Below are 15,265 nucleotides of genomic sequence, written 5' to 3'. Positions count from 1 at the left end.
CTAGGATGTTGCCTGGGATGAAACATTTAAGTTATGAAGAGAGGTTGATAGACTGGGGTTATTTTCACTGGAGCAGAGAAGAATGAAGGGTGACCTAATCGAGGCCTATAGGATTATGTGGGGCATGGGCAGGATGGATGGGGGGCAGCTGTTCCCCTTAGTTGAAGGGTCAGTCACGAGGGGGGCACAAGCTCAAGGTGAGGGGCAGGAGGTTTAGGAGGAATGTGAGGAAAAACCTTTTACCCAGAGATTGGTGAGAATCTGGAATGTGCTGCCTGGGAGGGTGGTGGAGGTGGGTTGCCTCACATCCTTTAAAAAGTACCTGGATGAGCACTTGGCAAGTCATAACATTCAAGGCTATTGGCCAAGTGCTGATAAAAGGGATTAGTTAGGTAGGTCAGGTGTTTCTCATGTATCGGTGCAGACTCGATGGGCCAAAGGGTCTCTTCTGCACTGTGATTCTGTGATTCTGTAATTCTGTGATTCTATGGGCTTCTGCCATTTGGTCTTTGTGTGCTCATTTATTCCTGCATAAACACTTCTGGTTCGAATTGAGAGCTTAGCGGGCCCTCAAGATTTATCTCTCCCAGCCAGCTTCTTCCAAGAAGCTCTGACTCTGACATTACAAATAGGGGTCATTTTGCCGATGTTCCTCATACTGCACCTTGAATTATCATACCCTTTTCATATTTATTTCATCACCGACATATGTCCTCAGCTTTGTGTCCGAAACTTCTAACTTCAAAGGATGGGTTCCTTTACTCAGATATCTAAATGTATCCTCTCTAATGATAGACATCACCGCTCCTGTATCCATTCCCATCTTAATGGGTTGTAAGCTAACTGTAATGTTTACTTGGATTGGCTCGGTTCTCTCCTCTGTGAGGCTATATAATGAATGGATGTCTGATTCTATGTCTTCTGGCTCCTCCATGAGGCATATTTCACGATTTACCTTCTGCCTTTATAGTGCTGTTTTAGCCGTTCTCTGCAGTGTCACATTATGGGGCCATAGCGCTGGCAGAAAAAGCATCTCGACTTGTTTGAGTTGTCGTCCGCTCACTGGAGTCTGGATGTATTTCTCTCATCCATGTTATGGGTTTTCATTGCTGTGCTGTTGTTTTTCAATAGTCTGGAGTGAGAGAGTATTTCCCACCGTTCTACAGAGTCTGATGTTTTCACGCCTTTTGTTGCCGGATTGTCCCACTCGACTAGATGGATGACGCCATCCTGTGTATCTGCTATAACTTTGGAATTTCTAACAGCACGCTCCATCACGGTAGCTCGTTCTAATGCCTTATTGGAGTCAAGAGTAGGTTCAGCTTGCAAACGCCTTTGGATAACATCATTCCCAATCCAGCATATCAGCCCATCTCAACATATCACTAATGGACATTCCGAATTCACACTGCTCAGCTAATGCCATTGAAATGGCCACATAGTCAGCTTATTCCTTCAGTTGAACTTGAAGCACTGCAGAGTAACTGAGGACTTTGATTTCAGGTGGCTCTGTACAACTTTTGTTAAATCATCAAAAGTCTTCGAGTCTGGGGCACAAGATGATGTAAGATTGCAGATCAGCCGATACCTTTTGCTCCCTCATGAGGATAAAAGAATCTCTCTCTTCTTCTCCTCCCCCGTGATGTGGTTAGTGGTAAAAAAGATCGCTAGGCATTTGACATACTGAGACCAGTCATCTGAAATGGGATTGAATGGATCGACATGTCTGACCTGCAGCATTGTGAATGACTGCAAGGGGACTGCACTTCTGGTCGGCTTTCCAGGTAATGATGAATTTAGGTGTATGGCTTACCGCGGAGTCACCCTCTCTCTGGGATCTCTTATAATTTGCTGTCCATGGACATTTTTCTTTTATTTACCCTTCTAAATTTATTGCCACTTTAAGAGCAGTCACTGTTTTTTATAAACTCTGTCTCTGCAGCTGTCGGCTTGTCTCTGCTGTGTTTCACTTTCTTTTTGAGTTTTGGCGGGACCCCATTCATCTCTTGTCCTTGTTCTCCTTGATGGTGGAGGTTGTCAATTTGGAAGATGCTGTGAAAAAGGCCTTGGTGAGTAGCCTCAGTGCATCTTGTAGATAGTATGCAACATAGCCACAGTGCGCAGATGGTGGAGAGAGAGGATGACATGGTGTTTGGGTCATCTGGTTAGCACATCAATTGCGTCCCAAAATTTGTATCAACTCATTACTATCCTTAAATAAGAACTATGGTGATAAAAGACAACATACACATGACATTGTAGAAGCAACATTCACAGCCAACCTGTGTATTTCTGACCCTTACATATCAGAAAAGAAAATCCGAAAGCACATGTGATCTCATTGCATGAATCACCAAAATTTAAGCAACAAGTTATTACAGATTGCAACGTCCTTTTTGTCCTAATGGTGTCAAAATGCTATGAAGTTTGGGACAAATGCCCATTCAATGGGTGCTTCACAGAGCAGTCAACTGACCATATACAAAAATAAGCTCAATGTCATCCAGACACAAATTCATTGCTTATCAGACTCTGAGGCTATATGTTCAAACCGCAACACCCAAGTAATTAGACGAAGCATTTATCATCAGTTTGTAAATAGAATTTTAATATCTTTATCAGTTATAATTGTATTAATAAAAGTCATTGCTATTTAATAATGTGTCAAATTGTAATTTTGTGGTTTGAGGTCACTTAATTTGGCAGCAATATCTGCTTTTCCAACAAGGTCATCAAGTTTAATATCTACCAATTATGGAAAAACTCTTAACTGCCTAATCTGTTACCCACATCTAAAGACAATGGAAAGGATTGATTCGGACCACTATAAAAGCAGCAACAACTAGAACCCATTTGCAGGAGCATCTGATATTTCCCTTTTGGAGTCATTTCACTACACCAAGGGACAAAGATGAAGTGGTTGCTCATTGCACTCGCTTGCATTCAGCTCTCTGAATGTTTAATCAGGTAAGAACCTATGATCGGAGTCTTGGTTCTGAAGTTAGATATGACATGACTGTTTCCTCACAGATGGAAGATGATAATGCCATCAAAATGTTTTGAGTTTGCCTTGAACATTTCAATTCTGAATCTCTCATCTGCCACGAGGAACATAGGAACAGGAATAGGCCATTGAGCCCCTCCATCTTGTTCGGTCAGCCAGTGAGATCACGGATGATCCTATGGCCTAACTCCATATTTTGACCCATATCCTTTAAAACTTTTGGATAACAAAACTCTAGCAATCTCAGGTTTAAAATTTACAATTGACCTAGCACCAATTGCCACATGTGAAAAAGAGTTCCAAATTTCTACCGCCCTTTGTGTGTAGAAGTGTTTCTTCGTTGCACTCCTGACAGGTTTGGCTCTAATCTTTAGATTAGCCCCTTAATCCTTGACTTCCCAAACAGCAGAAATAGTTTCTCTCTATCGACCCCGTCTGTTCCCCTAAATATCTTGAAAACTTTGATCAAATTGCCTCTTAATCATTTAAATTCTAGGGAATACAACATTGGTTTGTGTAATGCCCCCTTAACACTTGGAATGCAAGTATCATTCTGGTAAATTTATGCTGTACTCCCTCCAAGGCTAATATATCCTTCCATAGGTGTGGTGCCTATAGTACTCCAGGTGTGGCCTAACCAGGGATTTGTATAACTGAAGCATGATTTTTACCTCCATGTATTCTAGTCCTCTAGATATAAAGGTCAGCGTTCCATTAGCCATTCTGATTATTTTCTGTACCTGTTCATGACAAGTTCATTATATTAACAATGCCTGTGTGCTTAATGGGCTGATTTGTCTTTGTGCCCAATCTTGCTGTCAATTTCCTGGTTACATAGTTATAAAATGTCTATGAAAGATCAGAAAATTGGATGAGCAGGCTTCCATTAGCTTTTCCCTTAGTCCCTCATGCCTGGGGTGTTGCAGCCAACTGAGTTTTGTGTACTGGATAGCATACACACTTTTCATATTGTAGCCTCAATAAGGCACCAGGACACACGAGAATTACTTAGAATACCTATTATATTTGAGAAGATACAAGTGGGCTTTTGCCATCAAAGTCCATTTTGAGTAGGTGGAAGGAACGTTCCCTGTGTAATTGGGCTCCTAAAGATCAATAGGATTGATTTTCTTTCTGCAACATTATAGTTTTTTGCATTTCTAATAGATTGGCCAACATTGATGAAATTTGTCATGGGTATGGAATATTTTTGTGAGGGGGCAATTTTGTTGTAATTAATATGAGATGTTTGTTTACCAATATCCACAAGAAAAAGCCTGAATTTAGCAGACATTAAGTGAAGTGTCTCTAGAACTTTAGCTGAACATTGGAGAGAAAAAGGGGATTCAGTGATAAATACTACATTCTGAAAAGGAAAGAAAATCCCTTCTCAGTGCTCCACAAACAGTCAGCATGCATCTCAATCCATGAAGCTGTTATTTAAACAGAAACTGTCAGATATTGATAATCCCATTTTGGTAATGGTTGTGTTCATTATGACCTAATCCTGGTCCTAATCTGTATGTTCTTTTCTATGTATCCCTTCTTACATTAATCTCTGTTTTGTGTACATGCTACTTTTGTTTATGAAACAGAACATAGCCTGTGTGCATGACACTGTAAGGTGTAGAGAAAAATGTAGAAAGACATATTTGCCCAAGTGTTGACCCTCTTTCACTCCTGTCCTTGCAGAGTGAAACTATTTAAGGGTAAATCTGTCCGCAATATCTTGGCGGAACGTGGTTTACTTGAGGATTTCCTGAAGAAACACCCATACAATCCCCTTTCCAAATTCCGTGGACCATCCCAGCAGGACTCATCAGGTTCAACAGAGCCACTAGGGAACTACCTGGATGTAAGTAATCTGTAGTGTTTTTAAGGAAGAGCAGCAAATAGAATAGAAATGGTCATCCTGATTGATTTGACAGCATTCTGCCCTTCATTAACCCTGCCACCGGTATCTGAAATCTAAAAGTACAGCAGATATTGCTGGCAATCATTTTGCAATAGTTATATTTTAGCACAGCGCTAAGAGGGTGTATGATTGAAACTGAAAATAGCCCCTTGCCATTCCTACATATTTTACTAAATGCTGATTTGCTCCCATTCCTCATTACGTAAACCAGTGGAATATTTGCCAAAAGTAGCCCTGTCGACTTTAGAGATCTTTGTTAAGCATTTGGAAATCTAATTTGTTTTAAATAAACTGCAGGGGCAGTAAAATTGTAAAATGGATGCAAAATTCGTTCCCATTATGTTTAGGTTAAACGCACTTCTTAAACTAAGCTTTTAGAAAACTCAATGCTTAAGCACATCAGATCTGTAACACATCTCTACTGTACACTGTCTGAGAACCAGATCCATTTCTAATTTCCCATCTTCCTTTTAATTTCCTGACAGCTGTCATACTACGGAACAATCAGCATCGGGACTCCACCTCAGAGTTTCATTGTCATCTTTGATACTGGCTCTTCAAACCTTTGGGTCCCATCGGGTTACTGCTCTAGTCCAGCATGCCGTAAGTAAATCAAGACCATAGAAGGAATTCTCATAATGGCACATTTTGGTACACAGAACCTTGGAGGTGATGCAGTTACTTCTTTTCAACTCCAATTTGCTTCATTATGATTTTATAATGCAATTGTTAAGCACTAAATTCCCACTCAGATTCACTGTTGTGTAATTCAAATAATTGGCTTCTTCAATTTCTTGAGCCTTTGGATGATCAGGAGTAGTTTGTATCCAAAAGAAGGTGGGAGCTGGGTTGATTCAGGATCCAACTTTGTATGTTATAGCTTAGATCTCCAGGTCAGTAATCTAAAGCAGGAAGTCCTGTGCCTGTTATTTTCCAAGCACATTGTGTTCATGACCTACTACTCGCTGAGTCATCAATATTACAAACAACCAATGAAATATTAGAAGGATGTAAATAATTTCCACAGATCATCAAGTTTTTATTTCCAAATGAATGAAAATGGGTAAACAAAAAGGTTGCTATATGAGAACTACCTCCTGAATTGACCTGGAGCTGGCAGACCTTAGTAATACTGTCTGCCCAGTATTAGTGTTGAAGCAGGGAGGGGGAATGGGTTCTTGTGGTTATCCTGTAGTTTTATAGTCACCATTACTAATACTCGCTTTTTGTTCCATATTTATTTGTAATTAATTGAATTTAAATTGCCCAGTTGTTGTGGTGGGATTTGGTCACATCTCCACAACATTCGTCAAGGCCAAATTGTTGTTGTATTGAAATGAACACTGTAATCTAATGAAACTAACTGGATAGGATGTTCTTTTCTTATAGGTGATCATCACAAGTTTAATCCACAAGCGTCCTCAACATTTCGCCTTTCAAACAAGTACCTTTCTATCCAATATGGTACAGGCAGCATGACTGGTGTACTGGGATATGACACTGTCAGAGTAAGTCAAACTAGCTGATGTCCCATGTCTGAGGGGCCCATAGAGAAGTCAGTGTTGCAGATTGTCATAGAGTCATAGAGGTCTACAGCATAGAAAAAGGTCCTTCGGCCCATCGAATCTGCACCAATCAAACGAGTACTAACTATGCTAATCCCATTTTACAGCACAAGGCCCATAGCCTTGTATGCTATGTCATCACAAGTGCACATCCAAATACTTCCTAAATGTTATGAGAGTTTCTGCATCTACCACCCCTTCAGACAGAGTTCCAGGATCCTACCACTCTCTGGGTGAACGCATTTGCCTAAATCTCCTGCCCCTTACCTTAAATCTATGACCACTGGTATTGATCCCTCCACCAAGGGGAAAAGTTCCTTCCTGTCTACCCTATATATGCCCCTCATAAGTTTTGTACACCTCAATCGTGTCCCCCCTCAATCTCCTCTGCTCCAGGGAAATTAACCCCAGTCTATCCAATCTCTCCTCATAAATAAAACTCTCTAGCTCAGGCAACATTCTGGTAAATCTCCTCTGCACTTTCTCTAGCGCAATCACATCCTACCTGTGGCCTAACCAGTGTTTTATACAGTTCCAGCATAAACTCCCTGCCATTATATTCTATGCCTTGACCAATAAAGGCAAGTATCCCATATGCCTTCTTAACCACCTCATCTGCCTGTCGCACTCCCTTAAGGGACCAGTGGGCATGCACACCAAGTACTTCCCAGGGTCCTACCACTCATCATGTATTCCCGTGCTTTGTTTGTCCTGTCCAATTGCTTCACCTCACACTTATCCAGGTTAAATTCCATTTGCCACTGATCAGCCCTACTGACCAGCCTGGCTATATTGTCCTGTAACTTAAGGCTATCCTCCTCACTATTTACCACCGCACCAATTTCCATGTCATCCGTGAACATACTGATCAACCCTCCTACATTCAAGTCTAAATCGTTTATATATACCACAAACAGCAAGGGACCCAACACCGCTCCCTGTGGAACCTCACTAGACACAGGCTCCCAGTCACAAAAACACCCCTTGACCATCACCCTCCGCTTCCTGACACTCCGTCATTTCTGGATCCAATTTGCCAAGTTGCCTTGAATCCTAAGGGCTCTTATCTTCGTTATCAGTCTCCCATGCGGGACCTTATCAAAAGCCTTGCTGAAGTCCAAGTAGACTACGTCAAATACATTGCCCTCATCTACACACCTGGTCACCTCTTCGAAAAATTAAATCAAATTGGTCAGACATGAACTCCCCTTAACAAAACCGTGCTGACTGTCCTTGATTAATCCCTGCCTCTCCGAGTGTAGATCAATTCTGTCCCTCAGAATTGCTTTCAATGGCTTCCCCACCACTGAGGTTAGACTAACAGGACTATAGTTCCCTGGTTTATCCCTTCCTACCTTCTTGAATAACGGTACCACATTGTGTTCTATTATTAATTCTTTCACGGGGTGTGGCTGTTGTTGGCTGGGCCAGCATTTATTGCTCATCCCTAATTGCACTTGAGAGTCTGACCAAGGATCTTCAAACCTCAAGAACAACTTCCTTCCCTTTGTATTTCATCATGCTTGTGTTAAAGGCTCACAATCCATCAGCTTTACTGATTCTTTTTTGTATCTGCCAACTGGCTTTTAACAATTTGTAATGTTGGGCTCCCGAGTCACTCTCCTCTACCATTCCTAAGTTCTCACCATTTGGAAAATACTCTTTTACCTTCTGTCCAAAGTGAATGGCCTCACACCTACCCACATTGAACTCAGCATGCCCATTCACTTATTCTGGTTATGTTCCCTTGCGACAATGTGCTGCCATCTGCACTGCTTGCTCTCCCTCCTAGCTCCATGTAACCTGCAATCTAATACAACTCACAATTCCTTCATCTATCTATGTTGAAAAGATGAGGCTCCAGATCAGATTCCCGGAGAACACCACTTGTCACATTCCACCAGTCTGCGTACATATCCTGTATCTCCACTCTCTGCATCCTACTTCCAAACCAATTTCAAGCTAAAGTTAAAAGTCCACCTCAAAAGTACGCCCTTGCTTTCCCTAATCTTCTCTTTTCTGGAACCTCATCCAATGCCTTTTGGATGTCCTGATGTACAACATCCATAGACCTTACCTAATCTACCTTAAGGGTTAGCCCCTCAAAAGGTTCAACTTGTTTATACAGACATGACGTATCTTTAATAAAGTCACGATGGCTCTTTCTGATCAGCTGACACTTGTTTAAGCGTTAGGTCACTCTCGCCTTAGTTACAGATAGAAGTAGTAACTGAGTGCATTTCAGAAATAATTCATTGGCTGTAAAACATTCTGGGATATCTGAACAATATCTGAAGGTTCTACATAAGTAGCAGTTTCTTCTTTCTTTAATTTACAATCACTTTCTGGTCCACCTTTTTTTGGCAAAACATCCCCAAGATACTTTGGGGCCAGTGTAACAGCATCTATCTAGAATTGGCCAATTATGGGTGCACACCTGGCCCAAACAGTCAGAAACTCTGATGCCCAGCTGGTATTTTGGGAAAGGTTATCCAAGGTTCCCCTGACAGTCCCTCCATTTGTTGTGGAAGAAAAGCCACTTGAAGTACGGAGATGGTTAAAGTCAGAAAATCTTTATTTTGAGCAGGGAAGGGAAAGAGCTAAGCTATAGAATCTCTCAGAGAGCAGTTACAATAACACACATTTATACACAATACAGCTTCAGCTGGCTACAGGGCCGAGTGTATTTTGACTGCTCATGGACTTCAATGTGTCCCTGCAAAGCACATCACATCATGTTCTCATAGTCAAGCAAGCTCATGGGAAAGTACGAAATGGAAAAAAATACAAAGCTTATCAGCTACAGTAACTTCATCTCTACCAAAACACATCCAGAAAAACAGGCCAAGTGTGTAAGCAAAAGATTATGGAAAAACACAGCAAAAGAAACAGCTTCCATAAGTATAAATCAAAGTAATCTTTTATCCCTTTATTTCCCAAATCACATATCTTCCTCAGCCTCTGGAAGAAGAAGTGGTGTTCCAGAAAATGTTTAAAACATAATGTGTTTCTTCAATGGCTTGGACTGGTGGGGACCACATCTGCCCATTTGGAGTCTGCAGTGCCTCACCTCACTAGATGTGTTGGTGTCCAATGAAGCACCAGAACCTGATTGAGACGTTGGAGTGGGAACTTCTAGTGTAGGGAGTCTGTATCCTTGACTTCACACACCCGAAGGCATCCACCTAGCAACGGGCAGGAGGGGGTTCAACACCTTGCAAGGGCAATTTGGAATAGCAGAGACCAAGAAACTGGCACAACCCCAATGTGCTCATTACTACCAGGCGTTTGTTACTTGACCTTCTGATAGGATGACCTACTGTAAAATATTTAAACAGTTTTCTTTTCAATTAGGTATCCAACATTGATATCACCCACCAAGAATTTGGTTTAAGCATCACTGAGCCTGGCAGTTTTCTTTATTATGCTGAATTTGATGGAATTCTGGGATTGGGATATGCAGATTATGCCGTTGCAGGTGCCACAACTGTTTTCGAGAACATGATGTCTGAGCATCTGGTGGAGCAATTTATGTTTGCTTTTTATCTGACCAGGTGAAGTATAATGTTCATGACCCCCAAATTAATCTCTTCATAACAAACACCCAACAAAATCTACACAATCATTGCCTTTGCTTTCCATTTTCTCTTTATCAACACCATTAATGTTATCAGCTGGATTTTTCTCTGGCATAATTCTGTAGGTGACACAGTGTTGGGAAATTAAGCAAGATAAGGATTGGAGGCCGGGAGTCAGATATCCTTCCCCATCTGCACCAGAGCAAAGTGTCTTCCAGCTCCCCCTGCCCCATCTGACACGGGGTCTTAGTCACTTGACTGTTGACCACTCAATGCATTTAAATGATGGTAGGGGACAGGGTGAGGGAAACCAGCCAATTTCCCTCTGTTCTGCTTTAGGTATGGCCAACCTCAACTTGGAATCCAGGATATTGCAGCATTACATCATGCAGCAGAAGTAGAAAGCAACTAATAACTCTGTTAGGAGTGCAAAGGCAAGCAGTGGTCATCTCTACATCCCTTTAGGCTCTTCGCTTTTCCTGGAGGTCCCACAGCCCATGAAAAGCCTCTCTTCCATAAAAAAATTATTTTATGCCTTTGAATTTCTTTACCCCTTTAAGAATCCTCTTCTGTTCTGTTCCAGATTTCCTACCTGGCTTGCACCAGCAGTCATTCTGGGAGTCCATCCTGCCAACTTAGGCAGTGAACCTGCCCTAGCATCGATTCCAGCCCTGTAGACTTCAATGAAGAAAATCGTAGAATTAGGCAGCACAGAAAGAGACCAATCGGCCCATTGCGCTTGTGCCAGCTCTTTCAGGGAACTATCCAATTAGCCCCACTCCTTTGCCGTTTCCCCATAACCAGTATTTTTCTCCCTTTTCAAGTATGAGTCCAATTCCCTTTTGCAAGTTACGATTGAATCTCTTTCCTTCTGCTCAGGCAGTTCATTCACAATCACAACAAACCAAACCTGACTAGATCACAATGTAAATATTTAAAACCATGGGGATTTACACTCTTCTGTTGTAGGATTTAGCTACATCCTACTGTATAGTTTTTATATTCTCTAGGATTTACAGCGCGCTTTCCTGCATCTTCACAGCTACTCTCAAAAACGTTTTTGACAAAAGGCCATTATGATATGATCTTCAAAAGGTGATAGAAATTGTGAACCTGCACACTTCCAGATTTAATTTCTTTTCACTTTTGATTTACAGACAGGATGGTGAGTCAGGAAGTGAAGTTGTATTTGGTGGATTTGATCCAAACCATTACACAGGTAACATTAACTGGGTTCCCGTCACTGTGGAAGGATACTGGCAAATCCTTGTGGACAGGTAAGTAAATGAACATTAAAAATGCTTATGTTCTAGAACAGAATTAAACTGCAAAGATGTTCTTTGTGCTGAGATCATTCATAATGATAAACAGATTAAGTGTTGGACAGCATTTACTGGGCATTTTAACATGATAGCATATTAAAGAAAAATATTAGGGATTAGATTGGAAATGAATAATTCAGAGTTATTCAAATTCAGATCAAGAAAAGATCATTTAACCTTCAACTGTGCTCCATTGTGCTCTCATGGACTTCCACCCCATACCTCCTGATGATTCTCTACATCTCCAAATCTACCAGATTAGAAGATCACACAGCATGATCAATATCTCTATAACCCTCAACCCCTACTCAACTGATATTGATCCAGCTCCTTATAATGACACCATCCCCTATTCATGTTGGGGTTGCTGAAATGCAAGCCAACGGCAACTGCATTGGTGGAGCACTTTTCACTTATTGGAACAACCAAAGGCACAATGAAGATTGAACAGTGGATGGAGCAGGTATTTTAGGAGTGATTAGAGGGAGGTATCTAAAAGCACAGTTAAGGAATTGACTTTTGAGGATGAAGAAAGTTTTGAAATAGAATTTTCAACAAAAAAAAGCTATCATGACTCTGGCACCATCAGCAAGTATAAGATGCACAGTAAATGGGAGATAAAGCGGACAGTGCATGCTGTTAGTGTTGGAGGAGATCACAATGATACAGTTAGGCAAGGCGGTGGAGGGACTTGAGCATCAAGAGGGAAACTTTGAAGCCAAATCACTGGATGACTTTGAATCAAATGCAAACCAGAAAAGTGAGAATCAAAATACACAAACCTGGCAAAAGATTGCAAGACAAATAATATTTTAGAGTTGAGAGAATAATAAAAGTAGTGCAGCCGTATTAATAGATTCAAAAGCTCAATCAAAGTGTTATATTGTATATTTACTGAAAGTATAATGGCCAAATTCAGTTTGGAAACCTTCTTGATATACGATGCATACATTCACATACATTAATCTCCATAAACAGTTGGCATTGAGATTTCTGAAAATGGTCACGTAATCATGAATGTCCTTTTCCTCCCTAGTGTGAAGGTCAACGGCCAGGTAGTGGCTTGTGAAAGCGGTTGTCAGGCCATTGTCGATACTGGCACCTCTCTGATTATTGGCCCTGTCTCACCGATCCAGAGAATTCAGCACGAGATTGGTGCAGAAGCACAACTTTATTCTGTGGTAACCTGCATTGTATTTTATCACAAGAAGGAGATGATTTCATCTTAAATCTTAAACGACACAAGGTCTTAAATACATTGTGCAGTTTTGGTCTCCTTATTTTAGGAAAGATGTAAATGCGTTGGAGGCGGTTCAGAGTAGGTTTACTAGATTAATACCTATAATGAGCAGGTTGTCTTATGTGGAAAGATTGGACAGACTGGGCTTGTTTCCATTGGAGTTTAGAAGAATGAGGGGTGACTTGATTGAAGTATACAAGACCCTGAATGGTCTTGACAAGGTGGATGTGGAAAGAGTGTTCCCTCTTGTGAGTGAGCCCAGAACTAGGGTTCATTGTTTTAAAATTGGGGGAATTGGAGAAAAAAAATTTCTCTCAAAGGATTTTGCAATTTTGTCACTCTCTGCCTCAGAAGGTGGTGGAGGCGGGGTCACTGAATATTTTTAAGGCAGGGATAGATAGATAGATAGAGTCTTGTTAGGCAAGGGAATCAAAGGTTATCAGGAGTAGATGGGAATGTGGAATTCGAAACACAAGCAGATCATTCATGATCTTATTGAATGGTGGAGCAGGCTCAAGGGATGAATGGCCTAGTCCTGCTCCCATTTCTTATGTTCCCTAAATTAAAAGAGGCTCAGATGCATTCATTACAATAGTTTACACATATGCTAAAATTAAGGAAAGGCTCAGAGCAAACTGATAGTCAAGAATTCATTTTAAACACAAATGAGACCTGTGGTCCCAGATAATACCACTGTTAAACTCTTGTTTCTCTGTTCTACAGCTTGGTGTGAACTGTCGTAACCTGCCCACAATGCCCTATGTGACTTTCACCATCAATGGAATTGACTACCACCTTTCTCCTGACCAATATGTGCTCCAGGTATGCTTTAAACCTTAGGCTGCCAGAATCTCCACAGCATTGTTCATCATCTCAGGGTGTCTGATATTTGTAAAGGTTTCAGTGCAATGGCTGTACCTCATTTATATTTATATTTACATGGAACTTTTATTCATTATTTCTTCCACTCCACTTTCTTTCATCAACTTTAGTTGAAGTACAACTGCACAATTAGCTGAATGACTTCCCTTTGTTCTGTGAGACTCTGTTCCTTTAAATACAGTTCTGTGGGTACCTGCTGACCCTAGTACATGCTCAAATGGTTCTTGCTTAAACTGTGAGTCAGGACAGCAAGTTTTGTTGAGTTATTCAACAGTGTACCACACTTTAGGCCAACTCTGTCTTTACCCATTTGCACACATTCCAGCGCAGTAATCAGGAGTGGGGGCTCAGGCTGATTGGTCGTCCACTCATAACATGTGGCAGTTCCGGCTGAATCATTTTCCCCAAATCACTAGCACACATGCCCTGAGAATGAATGTCTCTGCCCGTTCTTCTTCAAATAGGGTTCTCACCCACATCACTCAATGAGACAGCACCATCAACAAAAAGGTGAACTGTTAATTCATCCAATTGCCAAACATGCATTCTAATTGCATGAAAGTTTCTGCTGTATTTGCCATTTGGCATTTTAGCTTCAAAGTAATTCATTGTGCAAAGTTCTTTTTGCTTTCTAAGAAATGTCAGGTTGTTCTGGTCATCATGAAGTTTGGGGCAAATGCTTCTTCTCCTGCCTGTTAATGTAGTATGTTTGTATGTAATATAGTTTGTCATAAAAGCAAGTGCATTCTTATAAGCAAACAAATGTGGGGAAATCTATTGATTTGTTATTCATTGCTTTACTTGCAGAACAATTACAATGGCTACAAATATTGTGAAAGCGGATTTAGCACTATGGCTCTTTCTGATTCTGAAGACCTCTGGATTCTTGGAGATGTCTTCATTGGAGTCTACTATTCCATTTTTGATCGAGGAAATAACCGAATGGGCTTTGCCCGGGCTGTCTAATTTGTTCATTCATGGCTTTGTTTAAATTGCTTCCTCGACCTCTCCCCGATTCACATTTACAAATCTTCCCGACATTCCTCACAATTCCCAAATGCAACAGGCATCATGGTGGTACCAGTGATTTCAAACAATGTTAATAATTTACACAGATGAAGAAGGTATTTGATTTTAAACCAAGCAACATGCAGGCTGCCTGTTTGGCTCTGAATCTATTTAGTGTTGTACTTTGCAAAATATTATTGGAAAAAATTAATGGACAATATTAAAATATAAATATTAAAGTATCAGAAATGCATTAATAGCTCTGATCTCTTACTTTGCTATGAGCACTGGAGGTGGCTGAGATACACTCCAGTTTGTGCTCACACTACACAAAGATATCCGTGTGACTGATCTATGATAAATTCCCCAGACACTAGGAGTCAACTGAATACAGCTTTCAGCCAAATTGTATTTACATCTTTGGCTTTAGAGGAATAACTATTAATCTAATGTGCAGATTTTGAAATGGGTTTTGGCATCTGTAGCAACTTTGTTTAGGGTCAGAGTTCTCTGTTTGTTTTCTCCCATTTCTGTGTTTAAGATCGTGTTGCAGCTTTTTACCTTTGAACCTGATCCTAAGATGGCAGCTGCAGGTCAAGGCAAACCCAACAGTGCAGCGCTCAATAAACCCCTAACACAAAAAACAAAATACTACAGATGATGCAAATCCAACATAGAAAAACAGAAAATGCTCAGTAGGTCAGGAAGCTGCTGAGGGGAACGAAAGTTAGGGTTAATGTTTCAGGTCTAT

General features: G+C 40.9%; 1 protein-coding gene across 1 annotated transcript; it reads left to right on the top strand.

Moving 5' to 3' along the window:
- The first annotated feature begins 2,911 nt into the window (after positions 1 to 2,911).
- LOC121281994 (pepsin A-like) lies at positions 2,912 to 14,472 on the top strand. Its single transcript, XM_041195312.1, has 9 exons — positions 2,912 to 2,967; positions 4,697 to 4,859; positions 5,405 to 5,522; positions 6,309 to 6,427; positions 9,839 to 10,038; positions 11,220 to 11,339; positions 12,421 to 12,565; positions 13,348 to 13,446; positions 14,314 to 14,472. Exons 1-9 carry the CDS (start codon positions 2,912 to 2,914, stop codon positions 14,470 to 14,472), a joined length of 1,179 nt encoding a protein of 392 aa, XP_041051246.1.
- Positions 14,473 to 15,265: the final 793 nt, after the last annotated feature.

This window comes from Carcharodon carcharias, chromosome 9 (genome assembly GCF_017639515.1).
Source record: "Carcharodon carcharias isolate sCarCar2 chromosome 9, sCarCar2.pri, whole genome shotgun sequence".
NCBI lineage: Eukaryota > Metazoa > Chordata > Chondrichthyes > Lamniformes > Lamnidae > Carcharodon > Carcharodon carcharias.
The sequence above is the reverse complement of the archived record's forward strand: the minus strand, read 5'-3'. Positions and strand labels throughout refer to the sequence as shown.